The sequence below is a fragment of the Adiantum capillus-veneris genome, chromosome 19, assembly GCF_014529385.1.
Source record: "Adiantum capillus-veneris isolate H3 chromosome 19, ASM1452938v2, whole genome shotgun sequence".
NCBI lineage: Eukaryota > Viridiplantae > Streptophyta > Polypodiopsida > Polypodiales > Pteridaceae > Adiantum > Adiantum capillus-veneris.
In genome coordinates this window covers 58,851,473-58,871,265 of record NC_140949.1, presented here as the reverse complement: position 1 = coordinate 58,871,265, position 19,793 = coordinate 58,851,473, and the positions used below count along the sequence as shown (strand labels likewise).

At 43.0% G+C, this 19,793-nt stretch overlaps 1 protein-coding gene across 1 annotated transcript in view; it reads left to right on the top strand.

The window, feature by feature from the left end:
* LOC147434085 (uncharacterized) overlaps positions 1-2,358 on the top strand; it is a 33,679-nt gene extending 31,321 nt beyond the window's left edge. The window contains exon 12 of the mRNA XM_086490700.1: positions 1,889-2,358. Coding sequence (XP_086346826.1) covers positions 1,889-2,021 — 133 coding nt within the window. The 3' untranslated portion in view covers positions 2,022-2,358. The remainder of the gene's footprint in view (positions 1-1,888) is intronic.
* The last annotated feature ends 17,435 nt before the right edge of the window (positions 2,359-19,793 follow it).

Here is a 19,793-nt window from a genome sequence, read left to right as displayed (position 1 = left end):
TTTTTGTAAATGCTTTTGGATGGCCAAGGGCCTTTAAATATGCACTAAGGGCTCACTCTCTGGCATTCTACCCACGGGAGATGCTGAGCAGAGCCGCAAGTGTTGTACCTTGTTGAAGCAATATATAGAAATATCGGAAGGGCCGCCACAGTGTGGGGCCAGTGCACTCCAGGGATGGAATTACACTTCCGTGTCTCTGTGAAGTCTCTCTCTTTCAGTTCAGTTGTTTTGAAGTGTCTAAAGTCTGTTCAATTTGTTCTTTTCCATTGGCACGTGGTGCCGTCTTGTTATATGTTTTCTCCAAAGTGCTAGAATGCTTTTTGTGCTTTCTAGGCTTGCTTTTCTTTGATTTTCTTTTCTTATGCTTTCTTCGCTTCGATGTCTTTTCTCATCCTTGCTGGAACTGAAACTCGAACTGGAAGAAGACGAAGAAGAGCTAGGATTGTCCTCAAAGTGTACACGTCTGCTATGTTTCTTTGATCCCCTTGTTGCAAGATCCTCGAATGTAGATTTTTTCCAGATAGCATGCATAATCCTTTGACTTATGACCCTTCCGAGAATGCTTCTGAGACTTCATCAATTTGTTGACTTAAGCTCGAGAGCTTCATCAAACTCTTCCTGTGATAAAGCTTTCGCTTTTCTACACTTGGCTTGGCTTTGTTCTTTATTGCCGACTTGATTGGTGTTTTGACGGCCTTCTGCCATCTAGCATAAACCTCTGGAATTGGATGATTCTTCACATACTTCGAATAGTTCGGATCCTTTGAGTATTTGACAAGTCGCTGAGCACAAGTGTCTACGTCTACCTGCAATTGTCGCTTGTATTCAGATCTGTCAAGAGCTTCTACTCTAGGCTTGCCTTGATCTTCTTCCGAGCCATAAGAAGAAAGCTTGCTGTTGTGAGAATCTTTGTCGTCTCTCCAAGGTCTTCCCCCCACAAAACAGTAGTAGGATGAATCTATTCCTCTCTGTCGGATTCATTGCTGGAACCCGTGTGTGCTGCACAAAGTTGGATCGGATTCTCTGTGGGCAAAGAATCATCTGAGCTTTGATACCATTGTAACTGGCTTTGACACCAAAGGTGGTAATCTTCAACAGCACACAAACAGAATTGAAACTTCTTTAACACTTGAACTGAGAGAGAGAGAGAGAAGTCGATACGAAGCCGTGGAGTTCCGATTTCAGATGCACAGGCCCCAAAGTCTTAGCACCCCTACTTCTTTTTGTATTGATAATCACGGAGTACAACTGCCGAAGGAGCTTCTCTGCAACTGCGTAACCATACACGAAATCTGCCAGAGAGCTTCCCTAGGCTTCCTATTAAAGGCATTGGGCCTGAAAAGCATAAGTTACAAAAGGTGGCGTTATGAAAAGCCCTGGTCCAAATATAGCTTGCACCAAACTGGCCCCAAAAATTGCCATACAGCCTGCCTCATGGCATCTGCATAACAACCAACCCCCCCCCCCCCCCCCCCCCCCCCCCCCCCCCCCCCCAATACCCCCCACCTTCCTTTCTCTCTCCCTCTCCCCTGATTTCTATTACTCGAAAAATCCCTGAGAATGCCCAAATGGTACCAATGCTGAGGGCAAGCACAAAGCTGTTATACAAAGCAGGCCCGAAGGCAGATAATTGTAGACACTTAACATATTTTGTACCATGTTTTGGGTCTGATATAGCCTCTTTCTTTCTTTCTACCTCATACAAAGCAGGGCAGAAGGCAAATAATTGTAGAAACTTAACATATTTTATACCATTTTTTGGGTCTGATGTAGCCTCTTTCTTGCTTTCTGCCTTATGCACACTTGGCATCATTACTCGGGGGATCAAGCTAAAAAGTAACAGGAGTTTTAAAGAAGGGTTGTGTTGTAACTTTTTTGAGCATTTCAGGGGCCACAAGATGCCTGAACTTCCAGATTTTGCGGTGGCCTTGCAACCAGAGGAATACATTCTTCCAGCAGTTGATGGGGCATGGCACGCGGAGCATGTGAAGTCTACGGCAATTGCACCCAATTCCTTGTAACAGGTGATGCGACCCAATTGTAATATCTGAACATTTTGATGAAGGGTATTGTTATCTCAACAAACCCATGTATTATGATCCTGTTTAAGTGCTTTTTCGATTCTTTTACTCGAGTTTTTTCCTCTGCGGACTACAATTCCAAGCAGTTTTACGCCTCATTGCTAGCAGCTCAATTGTACCTATGTACAACTTACTGAGAAACTTGTTAGGACTAATAAAAAAATTCTCTTCGGTTCAATGAGGTGGCACCCTGCACTAATTGAATAGAGCACATGTAAAAGTTTAGCTGTATGTACAACACCTCTTCTTATATGCAAAAAAGGAATAATTGGGCTTTGATTGTGATTACAGACCCTAAAGGGAAATCACCTTCTCTCTCTCTCTCTCTCTCTCTCTCTCTCTCATGTGTGTGTGTGGAAGAAGAGGAAATCGGAATAAGCGTTCTATCACCCAAGTGTGGTAGATTGGTTATCCCAATTCCCTCTTGGAAAACAGGTCGTGAGTGAGTTTAAGACTTGTCGAATAGATCTTTTGAGGTCTCTTGGGAATGCTCAGATGAAAGCTCTCTCTCTCTCTCTCTCTCTCTCTCTCTCTCTCTCTCTCTCTGTGTGTGTGGAAATGTATTTGCATTATCTTATATGTGAGATATCAAGTCATAAGCATTATGCCCAATATCTTGATCATAATGGGCCAGGCAGGCTTCCAAAACTTTGATCCTAATGCTCTTCTAGTACATTGGGGCTTTACAAAGTGCTCCTTATCGAAGATCAGAAATCCGCGCAAAGTATAGGAACCAATTTAGGCCTTAATAGTGCTATATTATTTAACCAATAAATCAATGAACTTGTCTAGCTTGTGGGGGTGGGCGACACTATACTCCGCTGCAGGACTCTTTTCTTTGGGCTAACATGGTCTATTAGAAGCATGAACCCAGAAACTTCCATCCTTCGTTCAATGGAAGAGTGGAAGATGCCTTAGTCAATGGATTTGCAACCCTCTTGATGTCAAGCTATGATAGAAGTAAGGCAGAAGGCCTTGAGTCTGATTTGTGCACTCATGAAAGGCAAGAGTAAGAGAAAATTTGGTCACTGAAACACAAAGATCATTATGCAACAAGCTAAGAAGCCACTGCCATCAATCTTAACTACGTAACATTTCCAAAACAAATGTCTCAAGGATTCTTGATTATTACATCCAGTACATCTGTCATTATAATTGTTTACCTGTAACATAATCTGTACAGTGGGGAGAGCCGCTTGGAATCCCATACCTCTGAGTCTACCAATCTTTGCAAACCCCCACCTTTTCCTACATGTGTACTTTTTGGAAATGCAAGTCATAAATCTCTCTCTCTCTCTCTCTCTCTCTCTCTCTCTCTCACACACACACACACACACACACACACACACACACACACACACACACACTTTTTTTTGTAAATCTGCTTTGATTAATTTACAAGTGGGAAACCTCAAAGCGAGGAAAACCCATGAAGAGAAACGGATACAAAAGACAGAGCACTATGAGGCTCCGAAGGCTAGAAGCAGTCAAAGTAAATCCTATAGGCATCAAGAGTGATGTCTCCAGCTTCATAGGCAAAATGCAGCGCTTGACCAAGAGATAATTTGAAATAGGGAAAGGGGTCAACAAAAGTGCCCTGGAACATTAAGGAGTTCCTATGGTGCCAGATGGTCCACATAATCCAAAATCTGACCCAGGTGAAGAAGACCGCGAACTGAGATTGTGGTGACCGAAGCACCCCAAAAAGCCAAAATCGTATGTGAAAAGAGCCAGAAGGAAAACGTAGTTGAAGGGCAGTCGACACTTCCCGAATGAAGGCTCTGGAGTGATGACAAGACCACAGTAAGTGTGGCACGGTCTCCTCAGCTTCAAGGCATCTGAGGCAGCGGGAAGGCGCAATATGTCGAGCATACAACACACTGCCAACAGGTAGAGCTCCCACCAAGCACCGCCACAAGAAAACACGTTCCTTCAAAGGTAGATGACTCTGCCAAATGCGAGACAATGCGTGTTGCCACCACAAGGATGACTCGGAAAGCGACCATAGCTGATTATCCCGATGCACAATCCATACATCAGACTGAAGAATGGCATAGACACTGGCAGTTGAGTTGCAGTCCAATCTAGTAGTAGCCAGATTCCAGTCCTCTCTCTCTCTCTCTCTCTCTCTCTCTCTCTCTCTCTCTCTCTCTCTCACACACACACACACACACACACACACACACACACACACGTGCACACACAAAGCAATGGTTGAATTTATTTTAGAAGAGATTCAAGGCAAAAAGGGAGGGTGTATGCCCATGGAATTTCAGAGAGCTTGCAACGGTGCGATCGCAGAATGTCCTCGAAGAGGGGGAGCTTCAACCCTCACTATTGAAGAGCTTAACACGATTAAGGAACAAGTGCGGGCCATCAAAGAAGGTGGGGAGCAACAAAAAGAAATGACGACCTCGTGGGTAGATGTCATCACAAAGAGCCAACAAAAAGTAAAAAGGGTGAAAAATGGATTGAGATTGTCAAGAAAGGGAAAGGCAAGGAAATAACCCCCACCCCCACCCCCACACCAACCATCATCAACTTGACACTAAAAGAGGAGCAAAGGAGATGTGTGCGGGCCTTACGCGTAAGGATATGTGGCCTCAAAGACCAAGATAATGTGGATGAAGAGGTGAAAGAACTCATGACTCTGGTGGGGGTCAATGAGCAGACACATACGAGGGCTTGGAGAGTGGGCACTAAGAAAAGCGGGAGCAACAAAGAAACCTCGAAGGAAAGGGCACTCATTCTCCGCTTCCCCTCCATGGAAGCGAAGAAGGACGTCTTGAAGAAGAGATCAACTCTAAAGAAGACTGATATCTTTCTTGGAGATGACCTCACCCTCGCGTAGATTGCTCATATGCAAGAAGTAATGCCGGAAATTAGAGCAGCAAGGGAAAAGGGGAAGATTGCTTTCTACAGGGATGGAAAGGGGGTGAAATTGGAGCGACGCTCCGCATGACGGTGCAAGATCTATGGGACCACACTAAAGATGGCAACCTAGAATTGTAACGGGTCATTCCGTCTTGATGTAGGGGCCTTTGAGGATAGCTTCAAAGGGAGAGACATTATCTTCTATTGTGAGACACATCAAGCCACTGAGCAATCCATGCCACACGTGAGCGGATATAGATGGGAGACAGCCTACAGACAGGAGACCAGATTGGAGCATCGAGGACAAGGCTCAGGGGGAGTGGCAGTTCTATTCAGGGAGGAGTTGCAGTCATTGATATATATTGCGCGCAAGGATGAGCATGCTAGGTACATGTGGGTGAGGCTCAGGGCAGATACGGGCAGATACCTCTACATTGCTATCTGTTACTTTCCTCCTAGTACGTTAGTGTATGCATCACCTAGAGGATAATCCCCCTTTCATATTTTGGATAATGACATATGGGAGTTTTCTAAGGATGGTGACATTATCATACTAGGGGATTTCAATGCTAGGACTGCCCACCACTAGACAATATTTTATGATACTTCCGAGGAGATGCTTAGGTAGTTGGACGTTACAGACATCGGTCTGTCCAGATTATCACAAGATGAGGAATACACTAAGTATGGCAGATACTTGATAGATATGGGAACCGCACATAGATTTGCCATTTTGAATGGCCTACAAAGATTTTCGATAGCTGGAGGTTTTACTTGCTTTCCACACCGACATGGTTCCAGCACATTATGGCCTAGCCAGGTCTCATTGCGTTCTTTCAGGATTTCATGGTGGGCACTAGGCTAGTTGGAGTAGCAGTTGATCATGCTATCTTGTCCTTCACCTTGACGTTTCAGTTCAACACAACTCCATTAAGAGAGGTCCCCGCACACATTCGATATACCTTCATGAGGGAGACGGAATCTGTGTATATGGATGAGATATACATGAAGCTATGCACCCAGGAGCCAGGACGGCCACTAGATGAACTCACTCAAATACTGACAGAGACGCTCCATGATGCAGCATCAGAAGCATACCCCCACAGCCAGCCTACAGGGAGATGATCTGGGAACATGCCCAAGAACAATTGGTATGATGAGGAGTGTAGAGAGATGAGGATCAAGTTACAAAGGGAAGTGCTCATGGGTATTACCACACATAGACGGTCACGGATTATCTTTCGCCGCCTACTGTGACGAAAGAAAAGGGCTTATCTATCCCAGCTAGAGCGGGATCTGTATCAGCTATTTATAAGTGAGGACTCGGGCGAAGCATGGAGGCTATTCCACGAACATTCACCACCACCATCGTTCGCCTCCACTGAGACATGTGGGGAATATGCCACATCTCTCTACACAGCATCAGGACAACCACCTCTGCTGGATCCACTAGAGACATGCCTGGAGACATGTTCTTTCTTTACTCCTGAGAGAGTAAGGAAAGCTATTCACAGGATGAAGACAAGGAGAGCACATGATCATGATGGTCTGGTAGCAGAGCACTTCATCCATGCCAGAGATATGCTTGCAGAGCTCCTGGCTATGATGTTTAATCGAGCCATGTATGAAGGCTTCCCTAAGACTTGGAGTATGTCCATGATTGTGTCTATTTTCAAGTCAGGAGATCCCATGATTCTCGAGAATTATCGCACCATCATGGTTGGTCACACATTAGCTAGGCTGTATACATCCATTCTTGAGCAGGAACTGAGTAGATGGGCCGAGCGAGAGGGCATAAGAGCACCAGGGCAAGCAGGTTTCAGGAGAGGTTTCTCCACTCTTGATCAAATTCTGACACTCAGATCTATTATTAAGGAGGGTAGACACCATGGAAAGAGGATCTATTGTAGCTTTGTGGATTTCCGCAAAAGCTTTTGACACAATGCCGAGAGCCAAACTTATACGCAGATTACAGACATGGGTGTGAGCTGATATGGGGGATTCTGGCTCTATACAGGACAATGATGGGGTGGGTACGCATCATTGAGGAAATGTCTGACATGGTCCTCTCCACTATTGGAGTAAAGCAAGGAGGCCCGCTATCCCCGACTCTTTTTGGGATGTATGTGGATGAGTTTTCGGACTATGTAGAGCATCAGGGAGACAGGGGGGCTCAACTAGTAGGGAAATGGATTCCGTTGTTACTATATGCTGATGATATTGTGCTAATTTCTGACTCTCCAGAGGGGATGCAACGTCCTTTGGATGCTTTGCATGCATTTGCTCGTGATAGTGGATTGTCTGTCAACCTGGGGAAAACCAAGGTTATGGTGTTCAACACCACACCACAGTGGGTCAGGAGGTCAGCGCCCACATTTACATATGGCCGAGGACTGTGGAGTACACAAATGCATATACTTATCTTGGGGTAGTCTTCGATGGACTGGTGTTTTCATAAGGAGAGCATAAGAGACTAGACTGACGAGAGCATATGCATCTTTGGTAGGACTGGAGAGGATGTGTTTGCAGGTTCAGTTTCACGAACCGCGAACAAAGCTCTGGCTTTTTGACACTCTAGTGACTCCAACTATGCTCTATGGAGTTCAGGTATGGGCACCCTCAGTAGACCACCACGGGAGATCTAGCAACACAAATGGATGGAGATGTATGGAGAGGCCTCTGGTCTCTATGATTGCTTGGATGATTCGGGCTAAGGCCTTAGCACCGCATGAGATTTTTCGAGCTGAGCTAGCCTAGGCAACCCCCCCCCCCCCCCCCCCCCCCCCCGCCTGTGGTGGAGGCATTGACTAGATTAGTATCCTTTATGCACGGTCTATGGGATCTCCCCAGGGACAGATACGCTCGGCTCGCCCTGGAGTCATCTCGACAACTAGCTCTACAAGGCGATGCATCATGTTGGTGTGGACATATGACAACATGGTTTCAGCCGCATAGTTTCAACATGGATAGATTGCCTCCGTTTCAATACTCCCTGGATGCACCCTCCCTGTCTCTCACACGGACAGAGATAACCTGACTCATACGCCAGGATTTGATTCAGCTAGATACCGGGAGCACATGGATACAACCGACACATGAGTGGGGCAAGAAGATGGCCTTCTATAGAGAGCATCTTCTCCAACTCACGAAGGACGGCTTTGTGACTAGGCCTGCATACATGGTGAGGCAGTCCGAGGCGGGCAACAAGAAGAGTGGCCTCTTAGCACTCTTCTAGGCTCCCGTGCTGCTCAATTGGGTTGGGGTTGGAAAAAAACAACAAACACACACACAAACCCGCAACCTAACCCTACACAAATTTGGGGCACCACCTAGTTTTGGATGCGAACTAGGACGCGTAAAGAGAGAGAGAGAGAGAGAGAGAGAGAGAGAGAGAGAGAGAGAGAGAGAGAGAGAGAGAGAGAGAGAGAGAGATAATGCTCGGGCTGCTTTGAAATGTATCAGCAGTGATCAAGCAAACACAATTATATATGTAAGAAAGAGAGAGAAGGGGGAGGGGGTGCTTGTTGCATTAATACCTTCTTACAAATCTGTCATGACAAATCAAAGTGAGATTAGTATTTGTTCAACATAGCTTGAGTAAATTACACCACAACACATCACAAGAAAAGCCACCCCAATCACTGTCTTAAGGCCAGGGGAGTCCTCTCCACCCTGTCGCCCTCTTACAGTATGTGGAATTTATGGCTAAATTGATGACAACACCCAGAGACAAGCTATCAAGAACTAAAAAAAAACACCAAGACACTTACACATCATTGTTGTCCATTACTTCACGTTGGAAGAGAGACAAAGTATCCAAGCTTAGTCTAAATCCACCCTCCTTGATTCAACAATTGTTGGGCTTACACTAGTAGGAGAAATGATAGATTTCCTACTCTCAATTCAATGATCACTCTCTCTTACAATGTCATAGAGCTCCCTTGCTAATCACCCCTAATACAACACATGCATATGCATAAGACAATGAGCTTCCACTCAAGAGCTCCTTCTAGAGAGGTTGAGCTTAGCTTCTCAAGCTATAGCATAGTGCTCTTGCTTATGGCTCCCCCTTTTGTGCTAGCTACACCCTCCTTTTATAGCAATTTTGAGGGTTAGGGTTACTCCTCTAACCATGGTTGGGTTAGATTTTCAACACTTATCTAATTTCTTTTGCTTGGAATTATCAAGAAGTTGGTGGAGATAGATGAAGAAAAGAGAGAGGAGAGAAGTGGAGGTGATAGGACTTTTCATACTAGGTTAGTGTTAGTAAATTAGTAGAGTTAGTATTTTTATTGATTTACAAATGGAATTGGATACTTACAATGGGAGTATCCATGTAGGATACAAATAAGGAAGAAAAAACTCTTAATGGGTAAGAAAACATGGATTTCTTACAATGTTATGCTCCAAGTGTCTTGAGTAGGGTCAATTTGGACGCTTGTTGACGGTCCACTAGCTTTGACGGTACATTTTTTCTCCACTCTTGACCTTCTTTGGGAGCCAAGGTAATTGAATATGAGTAATCAATCAACATGGTGCTGTCTTTCAAGAGAAGAGGCTGAATTTTGTGTTTTTTTTAATAGATATGGGTAATATGGAAGAGGGAAAATGAGACTAGGTGGTCAATTTTGGAATGGAAGTGTGTGTAGGAGACACGAGTTCACCATGGTTTCTTTTATTCTTCAAGGTTGAGAAGAAGGTGAGTAGGGTGCAGAGAGGAGTGGTGAGAGAGGTGGGGATGATGAGTGGAGAAGTGTGTGTGAAAGAGGAAAATGATAAAGTGGAAGAGGGAGTGTGGCTGCATAGAATGGGCAAACTGGGGTCCACCAATAAAATCATAGCTCACAGATCGTAGCTCAAAAAAATATGAAAAAATTTGAGGTAAAATTTCAACCCAAGAGCTACAACTTTTGTTTGTATCAACTTTTCAAATTCTGAGAGCAAGTGACCTTTAAAAATTCAGCAAAATCGATTGTCTTTTTCCACTGCACAAAGTCCTTGTGGGGTCCTTCTTTGGATGATTCTTTTGAATGCCTCCAAGAGTGAGCCCTCCATAGTGCATGCATGCATGCCACATACCCTTGACCTTATTTGGTAGGTCTATAATTAAAGACATTGTTGAGATCATGATATAAAGGAATAGTACAACTAAGGAAATCAAATATTGAGGGGTCTAAAAAAATATGTACTTGTCAAATATAAATAATATAGGTGGAAAAAATATAAAGGGGTCAAAATAAATCTCTCTCATTATAATCTACCATAAAAAGATGAATATTTTTGGTGTTCTAATTTATGAGAGTAATACAGAATAGATGTAGGAAGGAAAAAAATCACATTAGTGAAAAAATATACACATAAATAAAACTAGTTCTTTTGGATTTTTGTTGGGATGGAGTTACACCATAAATAAGAGAAGCTTGCATGAAATTATTTCTTTATGGAATAAAGAGTATGGTAAGAAAAATTGTGGTAATGGTGAGTCAATGTACATAGCATAAATAACACACACCTACGTATAAATATTTAAATAAATACCAAAATAATTATGAAAAATTCTTAAATTTTAAGCCCTATATACAATGAAATATTTACACACAAAGAGGCCATAATATACTTTTTTTTTAATTTTGTTTTTTAATTTTTTGGCTCAACTAGCTCAGTGACTAGCTAATTGAGGGTTTTTAAGAAAATATGGGGAAAGTTCCCTAACTCACACACGCCTATGTACAATGAAATGGTAGGGATAGCCACAGTGTTTGGGTGATTTTGGTAGGGTGAGGTAGCTCACTATGACAATTTATAATAGCCGAAAAACGGCTATCAATGGATACACACTTATCTCATGGAATAAGAGATGTGCCCCCGACTAACGGGTGGCTGCATGTTTGAGGTTCTTTGCATGTCGACACCGCCGAACGAGCCGTGTGCCATGGTGGTCAGTTTAAATTTAACATACCCAACAATTCAAATACTTATTAAAAACAATATACAAAATCAAGTTGAACAGTTGCACGGAATGTTAGAAATTTGATATTTGATATTATATGAAAAGATTACAAATCTCATTAAGAGAGAGTACATGGAATAAACTAGTTCTTATGAAGGCATCCTTCATTTCTTAAATTGATTGCTAAAGCTAAATCGGTATTTTTCAATGTTACATGCTTAGTATGCACCATATAGGAAATACCATCTTGAAACAACTACACCAGAACGTCTTCGACGGCATTCTGTAGGGCCAGTAAAGCTCCGTATTGTATACATGTAATAGAGTCTCTATATTCGTCCATTATCTCTCTCAGCACCCGAGAGAAGACCGCTTTGGGTATGATTGGCTTAGTGCTCTTTTGATATTTTCTAATCTCACGCAAAGAAATTGTGCCTGGCTTCCATCTTTGCTTTTTTTGTGCTATTGGTGGTGGTGGAGGAGCTGCCTGCCTGGCCCATTGAGGAGGATCATCTTTATACTTTTTCCTACTCTCCTCTTGGGCCTGTTGTTCTTCAGGTGTCACCTTGTCCTTTTTTCTCTTTGCACATTGCCTGGCTCTTTGAGGTATTTTTGAAGGTCTTGAGCTCCTAGCCTTTGCTTGCTGGGTGGCTTGAGCTCTATCCTCTGCCGCCTTTCTCTCTACCTTTGCTCATGCTTGTAAGTTTACCAAATGCGCTCTCTCGGCCCCGACTCTCTGCCATTCCTCTCTGTCTTCTTTGCTCTTCTTGCACTCTTTGTGTTTCCTTCTCAACTGCCTCTTAGGCTTTTCCCCTCATTCTTTTCCTCCTCTTGGCATCTCGTGATTTAGAAACCGGGTTGCATGGTATTACCTTGATTACTCTTTGTTTGACTCGCGATGGAAACTTTTGCAGCATGGTTTTTGCGGTGTCTTGAGCACCAGTTGTTGTGACAGCAGGCGAGGGCTCCAGATTTTGAAGCGGACCCCAATATTCTTCTTCTATTGCTCTTGTTTCTTGCGTGGCTCTGCATAGAGATGAAATTGGTGGGGGATCTGGGGTGTGCGGTTGGCGTGGTTTAATTCTCCAAGATCTCCAAGAATATATCGCATGGTGGTTAAATCATTTGGATTCACTGGTTGGGGAGGCTCTTGGGTATTTGGAGCAGGTTGGGGTACTGGGTTATCCACTTGTGGTTGGGGATGTGTATTTGAAGCCGTAGATTCGGCATGGGCTTCTGAATGCGGATTTTTTGTGGTGTGAGTGGCTGTGGTGGTATTGATGTGCGTAGTGTCAGTCTGCTCGTGTGAATCATCCATGTGGTGCAAGATATGAGTATGTGCACGTTTGTGCTCAAGAGAATACTAAAAAACTCAATAATACTTATAAAAATAAAAAAACTCCAAAATTGACAAAATTTGAGCCATGGAACTACTGATTGGGATGCAACAAATCACGTGGCATTACAATGCATGTTTACAGTAGAAGTGGTTAGTGTTAGAAATTCATTGGTTTTCCACCCAACGCCTGCTATTTCGTTGCCTTGTCTCCAACCATCATCTGAATCGATCTTTTGCACTAGAAGCATGATATAATTGTGATCGCCTCACGCTAACCACTTTCTCTATTCTGCATTTCAAACTTCTTTGCACTCTAGTCTTCTTCCTTTCTCTCCCTGCTAAAACTCTATTGAACCAATTGAACATTTTGTGTAGGGCATTTCTCTTTTTCCTCCCACCTCCATGCCGTGTTTTTTAAAATGCACTACTTTTGCTTGATAGTGTGAGCGCTCCATTCCTTGGCTACTCCAAATGCTCAATGAACCAAATGTGTCGAGAAAAAATAATGTGCTCAAAAGATAATAAAACTTTCAAACACTGACGTTTTTTGACTGCAAAGACAAAGTGTTCAACCCACCATGTAATGTGTTATGTGGGTCTCCCCCCAGACATCCACCATTTGCGTTGTGAAACTATTGATTACAAACTTTAAGGTGGATATCTTAGCACATGTTAACTTTACATTTCAAGAAAACAAAAAATATCATCTACAGACTGCCATACACGAGCACACTTAATTCCTAGGGCTGCTTCGTTACCTCTGTAGGTGGTAATGTCACACACCTTTTTCCACAATTGAAACTCATTGGGACTTTGGGAGTCATAATAGTCTAAAAGTATATGCGTAGCTTTACTACCAGCCATACATATTTGATTAGGACGATTTTGTATACTTCCAGATGCCTTCCTGTCATTTGATAACTCTACTGCACCCCCATGTAGGCCAACACTTGATAGAATAGATTCGAGTTCTCTAATACACTCTTCTCTTCTTTTTGCAGGCTCCATATTCCAAGTATAATTAATATGGAGCATAAGCAACTTGTCAAGAATTCGTAGACGAGCATGAAGAGTGCACACATGTACATTTATCAGAGGAATTGGTAGAATTGGATCCCAATTTGGATCTTCCATGTCTTGATTAGGGGGTACACTCTAATTACAATTGAGGATACCTTGAAACCATTGTTGTAGTGCTTTACCCTTTGTTTGTGTAGTGGGCACAACTTTTGTAGAGTTGATTGCAGCTTTGCCACCCTTACCCTTACCGCCCTTTGACTTGCTGGCCTTTGAACCCTTGCTCTCAGTTCCTAATGAGACTTTATTGTGGCAACAATAAATACATAGAAAGAGGGTCATTGCACCTTTCTTGCACCCTAGCATACACTTGAGAGTTTTCAAGTCCCCTGTCAAATGCCACTCCACTTGGAACATACCGAGACCTGAAACCTGCAATCGCTGTCCTTCTTGTTGTTGCCGAATGACATCAACGATTGGGGTGTGATTAAAGTACCATTTGAGGGACTCATGTGTCTCGTGTGGGAGATGAAAAGTTGCCAACCACCAAATATTCTTCTCGGATTGAACACCTAAATAGGTGTTTCCCTTCTCGTTGGCATTTAGCTCAACATCGACACCCACCAAGCTCTGTTCATAAGCATAACACTTACCCTTTCGAGCCGTTGAACTTTGAAAATCTGACACTCATCAAGTTTCATCACAAATATAAATTTTCCATCACACTCTTTTTGTGTCAACCCATAAAATCTGATCATTGACTCCTGGAGCTTCAACAAGTCAACATAGACATTATTGAACTCATTGTAACGAATGTATTTGCCCTCTTCTAATGTCAGGGAATCCTACACTTATTGAAATCCACCCAAAAAGCTTGCAACATCATATTGGTGTACCCTTTCATAACACTGACATTATAAGGTGTTGGCAACAACCTAAACAAACCTTTTGCTTTGTGACCTAATGTGACAAGTCTATACAAAGCTTTGTAGTCTTTGAAACTTATTCTTTCGCTATCACACACCTCCAACATCTCTTGAGGCGACACAATGCTCTTTAGCTCATTGAGATACTTTGGTGCAAAACATTAGCAATGCCAACATTGGATGGATCATCCAATAGCTCCATCAACTCCTTTGGTTTGATGATATGCTACAGTAGACTATGTCCAGTTGTTTGAGCATCGGAATCGATTGCCATCATCATCAAAGCCAAGTTCCTGCATATTGAAATAATACTACATCAACTTGCAAAAAATGTAAGAAATTAGAAGCTTGCATTTGTATTCCTACCAAGTTTGACGGATACCTTTCTTTCGAGCTCCATCGCTTGAAGATAGCATAGACATTGCATGTCTTTTATGCTTGCATCAAACAACCCATCAAGTGGTATCAGAGCTGATAGCTCACTCCTAGGCATTAACCTCCATGCTAGATTACATTGGCATCCTCTCTCTCTTAGCCATTGTAATTGTTAATCAAAAGCGGCATTGCATTGCTACACTAATCCTTGTAGTTTGAGCTCTATTAATGATGGGATATGTATTGAAGTGCCACTACCCATATTGATAGAATTATAAAGAACAACAGTAATTATTCGGCTCCTTTGCATCATTAATTAGATCAATCTTGAATCATAATTTCACTCAGTTTCTTACTATTTCATGAAGTTTAAAATGGGTCAAGATCAAACTGTATTATGCCAGGTCAAAGGAAAAACCAGTAGCACCAACACTAAGAAACCATTCAAACTTAGAAGGTGAACCACTTGATTTACTCCACATTAGAGTAGTTAAGTAAATCTATCAAGAATCGATGAAATCAGTGGATTCAGACTTATATAAATCCAAAATCAGGTTTGTCTAACAATCTTAATGGTCAATCAAGGCCAAAATATGTCATGTAATGAGTAGGCGGCTAGACCACTATTTAAGGCACAGACATTCAGAATAGACAAAGCACAGAAATCAGAATGGAACTGGAACTGGAACAGAACACAGAAACTGACAACAGCATAAATCCGCCATAACTTCCGCCTTCACATTCCCAAGAAGATACTGATCGACAGTTAGATACTTTGATAAGACTAATGGGCAACGGCCTTTCCCAAGAACACCCCTTGGAATCCCAAAAGTACAAAAGTTAACATTCCAGCTTCCACTAAGGTAAAACATCCCAAAAATCCTAGGCTTAACACCTGGCACAGCCCGGTGGCTAGAGCCACAGGCTGACCTGGACCCACAATCCCTTGATCAAACAACTTGCTCCCCAACATCCCCTTGTGCATCTACCTTTTCTGCTGCAACATCTGAATCCGCCTGCTTTTCCCCCTCTGCTTCCACCTGCTTTTCCACTTCTGATTCCGCTCCTCCTGCTACAATCCGATCTGGTCCCAAAACATCACTGCTCAGCTTTGCCGTCCACTTACTCACTCCCCCTGCATTCACTTCAATCTCCTTACTTTTTTCCTTCAACTCCTGTATCTCTGCCACTAATTTCTCATTTTCCACCTTCAATTCCTCATTCTCCCTCCTAACACTTTCTTTTCCTGCCAGCTGAAACCAATTTTTGAATCTGTCCGTCGACACCTCCACGTGTTCCCTCCAAAGCCTTGTAGCTTTATTCCACATCTCTTGTGTATACTCCAGCACTTTCTGCTTCAGAATATCCACATCCGAATTTGCAACCAAAATACCTGTCATTCCCTGGTTTTGCAATGCGGCTTTCTCCATATGCATTAACGGAGTCAATCTATTAATCAGGAAAATATTCTCAGTGGTCAACTCAGCCACTTTATCCCCCAGTTCTTTGAATTGTTCATCCACTGCAGCTTTTAGTCCATCTGCCCACCTGGTAAAATCTTCAGCTACACTCAAAACTTCAGCATTTCTCACCATAGCTTCTGCTGTAATCCATCTAACTTCCTCCTGGAGTCTTTCTTTATCTGACCTCTCCTGAAACAACTGCATCCAAACTTTTTGCATTTCCCACTCTGGCATAGCACTGCATTTATGCTCCATTTTCTCAGCTTCCATCACCCTCAGAGCTGCATCTTGATTCTGCATAAACTCATTCAGTCGAGTCAAACTGTTAGCTGCCTCTTCTATAGAAAAAATTCCCCTGTTCTCATAACTATCACTGCTCCTTTCTTTAACTTTGAAACTTTCCAGAGCAGTCTTCTCAACACCTCCACCCATTCCTTTCATAAACAGCGTTACCTTTTTGCCTTTGGACTCCGATTTCTTTGATTCTGATTCCATTGTGAAACTATTCGACTTTGATTCTGATTCGTCCAAACCCTTCCAAGAGACTTTGAAAGGTGATTTACCTTTTTCAACTGTTGGAGAGCCCAACAACAATTTCCTTCTCTTACTTCCATATGCTATTCCCTCTTCTTTAGCCACATCTACCATTGGTGTCTTCAAACCTGTTGCTACTATCGGAACCTTCAGAACATACTCAAAAATTGTAGCCAAATAAGGTGCTACTCTACCCACTGCTGGTGTTCGACGTCGGTCTCTTTTTCCAGTTAACTGCATCCGATCATACAGAACTGATGCCCAATCCACCTTAATGCCTCTCTCTGCCTGAAACAAAGGTGCCAAAGTCTCCTTGGACATGTAGGCAGTCTTTTGCAGGATACACACTTTTTCCAAATACCAAAACAAATTTGAAGCTCTGTTTCCACCCGCATTCTTCACCATGTAGTATGCCTTCGTTCCTACCGGATTTCCAAATTCCCCTTTCATGTAGGAATCGGCCAGCTTCCTCGTCTTAGCTAGCACAGTTAGACAGGGAACCTTGAAGACTTTGGACACCAACTTTGGTGTCAAGCGCACATCTGCTGTAATCATTCCATCACTTTCCTTTATCATATTCCACTACTGCTCAGCGAATTCATTTTCTGCCCATGTATCCTAAGGTAGACATGCAAATTCATAAAGACCTATACGCTTTAGCCATACCTGGGTTTCCACCTCATTAGGGTCAAACACTACCACCGCCATCTCCACACTGCCCTGATCACTCAGTGACTCAGCCTCATCGCTTTCCACTTCGATATGCTCTTCCTGTTGCCGCGCTTTGAATAGCTCCTCCATCGCCATCCTCATCGACCTGGTATTCGGCATCACTTCTGACGCATCCTCTTGCATACCCACCATTAGCTTTCCCTTAATATTCTCAGAAAAAATTTCTCTCTTCTCACCTGACTTAACACTCACTAAACTGCGACGCTCACACACTTGGATGTGATCCCCAACTCCTCTCACCACCTTACTCTTATGATGATGAAAATTATCCTCAATTCGGGCACGCCATGCAGGATTCGCCCAAAAATTATTCTTCCTTAAGTGAGTCACATCAGCACTAAGAAAAATTTTTGCCTTAAAATGAGTACCCCCACTTATTAGTACCTCTATACCCTTTTGCCCAATTCCATTCCTCCAACTTTCCACTTTCGAGACTTCAAATCCGACAGTCCGATTTCCGACTTCCAATCCTTAATCCGAATTCCGAATCCCAAATCCCTTTACAAGTTTTGAATTACTAGAAAAAATTGCCAGTTCTGCCTCTGAACATTCCACTGCAACTCCCAGAACACCAACTGTTAACAATTTACTGCCAATATCCTCAGACTTATTGACCATCCACTTGGGAACCTCAGGCACCTTTCCATAAAATTTCTCCAATCTGAATCCATTCACAGGTTTCAAAATCTTTGTTTCGAAGACATCTTTCAACAAAAATGTTCCTTGACCCTATTCTGATTCAATCTGATAAGGTCCCAAATATCTCAGCTTCAACTTACCTGGATGTTGTCCCAATTTAGAATTGTATAACATCACCCAATCCCCTTTTTGAAAAATTTTTAATTTCACGTGCCTAGACATCCATGCTTGTCTCCTCTTCTACCCAATTTCCACCAAATAGGCACTCTGAATTCTATCCTCTTCCAATTTAAGCAGTTCCTTCTGTCTATAAGGAATTGATTCCTCCGGACTTAACTTATGATGAACTGACAACCACAAGCTTGGAATTACATATTCCATTGGCACCACAGCTTCTATCCCAAAGACCAATTTGAAAGGTGTCATTCCAATCGATCGCCACCTTAAAAGCTGTCCGAAAAGCCCATAGTACTGAATCCAACTTGTCATCCCAATCCAATTTGTTTTTCGACACAATCTTCTTCAAAATTCTCACCAACACTTTATTAGAGCTTTCTGCCTGCCCATTTGCTTGTGGATGATATGGAGTAGATTTCTTATGCAAAATCATATGTCTGGATGTCAACTCCCGAATCACAGAATTCAAAAAGTGTGTTCCCTGATCCGACACCAAGTCAATAGGACATCCAAATCTTGTCATAATGTTTTTATATAGAAACCTTACCACACTTGCTGCTTTATTATCTCTCAAAGCCACTGCTTCCACCCATTTGGTAGCATAATTTGTTGCAACAAGAATATATCTGGAACCTGTCCTCTTTGCGCGTGGTTTTATTGGGCCTACAAAATCCATTCCCCACTTCTAAAATGGTTCTAATGGAAAGACTGGATGATCCTGCATCCCGTCCCCTTGTGTAGGCTGCCCCATCTTCTGACATTGAACACATTCCTTGGCAAAACTATGTGCATCCTTCAATAACAAAGGCCACCAAATTCTAGCTTGTAAAATTTTCCAACTTGTAATTTCCCCTGAGAAATGTCCTCCAGGTGATGCCCAATGTGCCTCCTGCAACACTGCTTTCTGCTCTTCATCTGGAACACATCTTCATATAATCTGATCTGCTCCTCTTCTATATAATGCTCCAGCTATAGTTAAAAATGGTTTGCTCCTCAATGCAAACTTATTCCTTTGATCCGAAGACATTGTCGAAGGTAAAACTCCATCTGTCAGAAATTGAACCATCTGATCATACCAATTATAAAAAAACTGTCCTTCCACTTGGAACAAATCTGCATCAGGCTGTTAAGTATGGAGCTTGATTTACCCTTGTAATTTTCTGTGGTAAAAGCGCACATTTGTAAGGCCCCCATTATGAGGAGAAGCCATCGTGCGTGAAGGAAAATCACTCACCGGAAACCAAAATTTTCACGGACAAGAATCAGGGGCAACTTAAGAGGCCTCGGGAGCGGAGGCCCCCGAGACTGTTTTTTTCGCCGGAATATTCCTTTTCGCCGGAATATTATGGTCGGCCGGAGGCCGGAAAGTGGTCGGAAAACAACCGGTCGGTTGGCCGGTGGCCGGTAGTCAATGGCCGATGGCCGGTGGTTGGAAGTCAATGGCCGGTGGCCGGAAGTCAATGGCCGATGGCCGGTGGCTGAATTCAAAAGCGGACTTGTCTTCTCAAGGGCGGCCACACATGGGCGGATTGGAGGGTCCGATTTGGACTTATTCAAACAAGGGCGGCTACACATGGCTGTCTCTCATAAGAGAGGGCAGCCCTTTTGGCCTATAAAAGGAGGCCATTTTTACACACATTTCATAGTGTGAAGTTGATGCAACAAGGTGAGTGTGAGGTGGTGAGA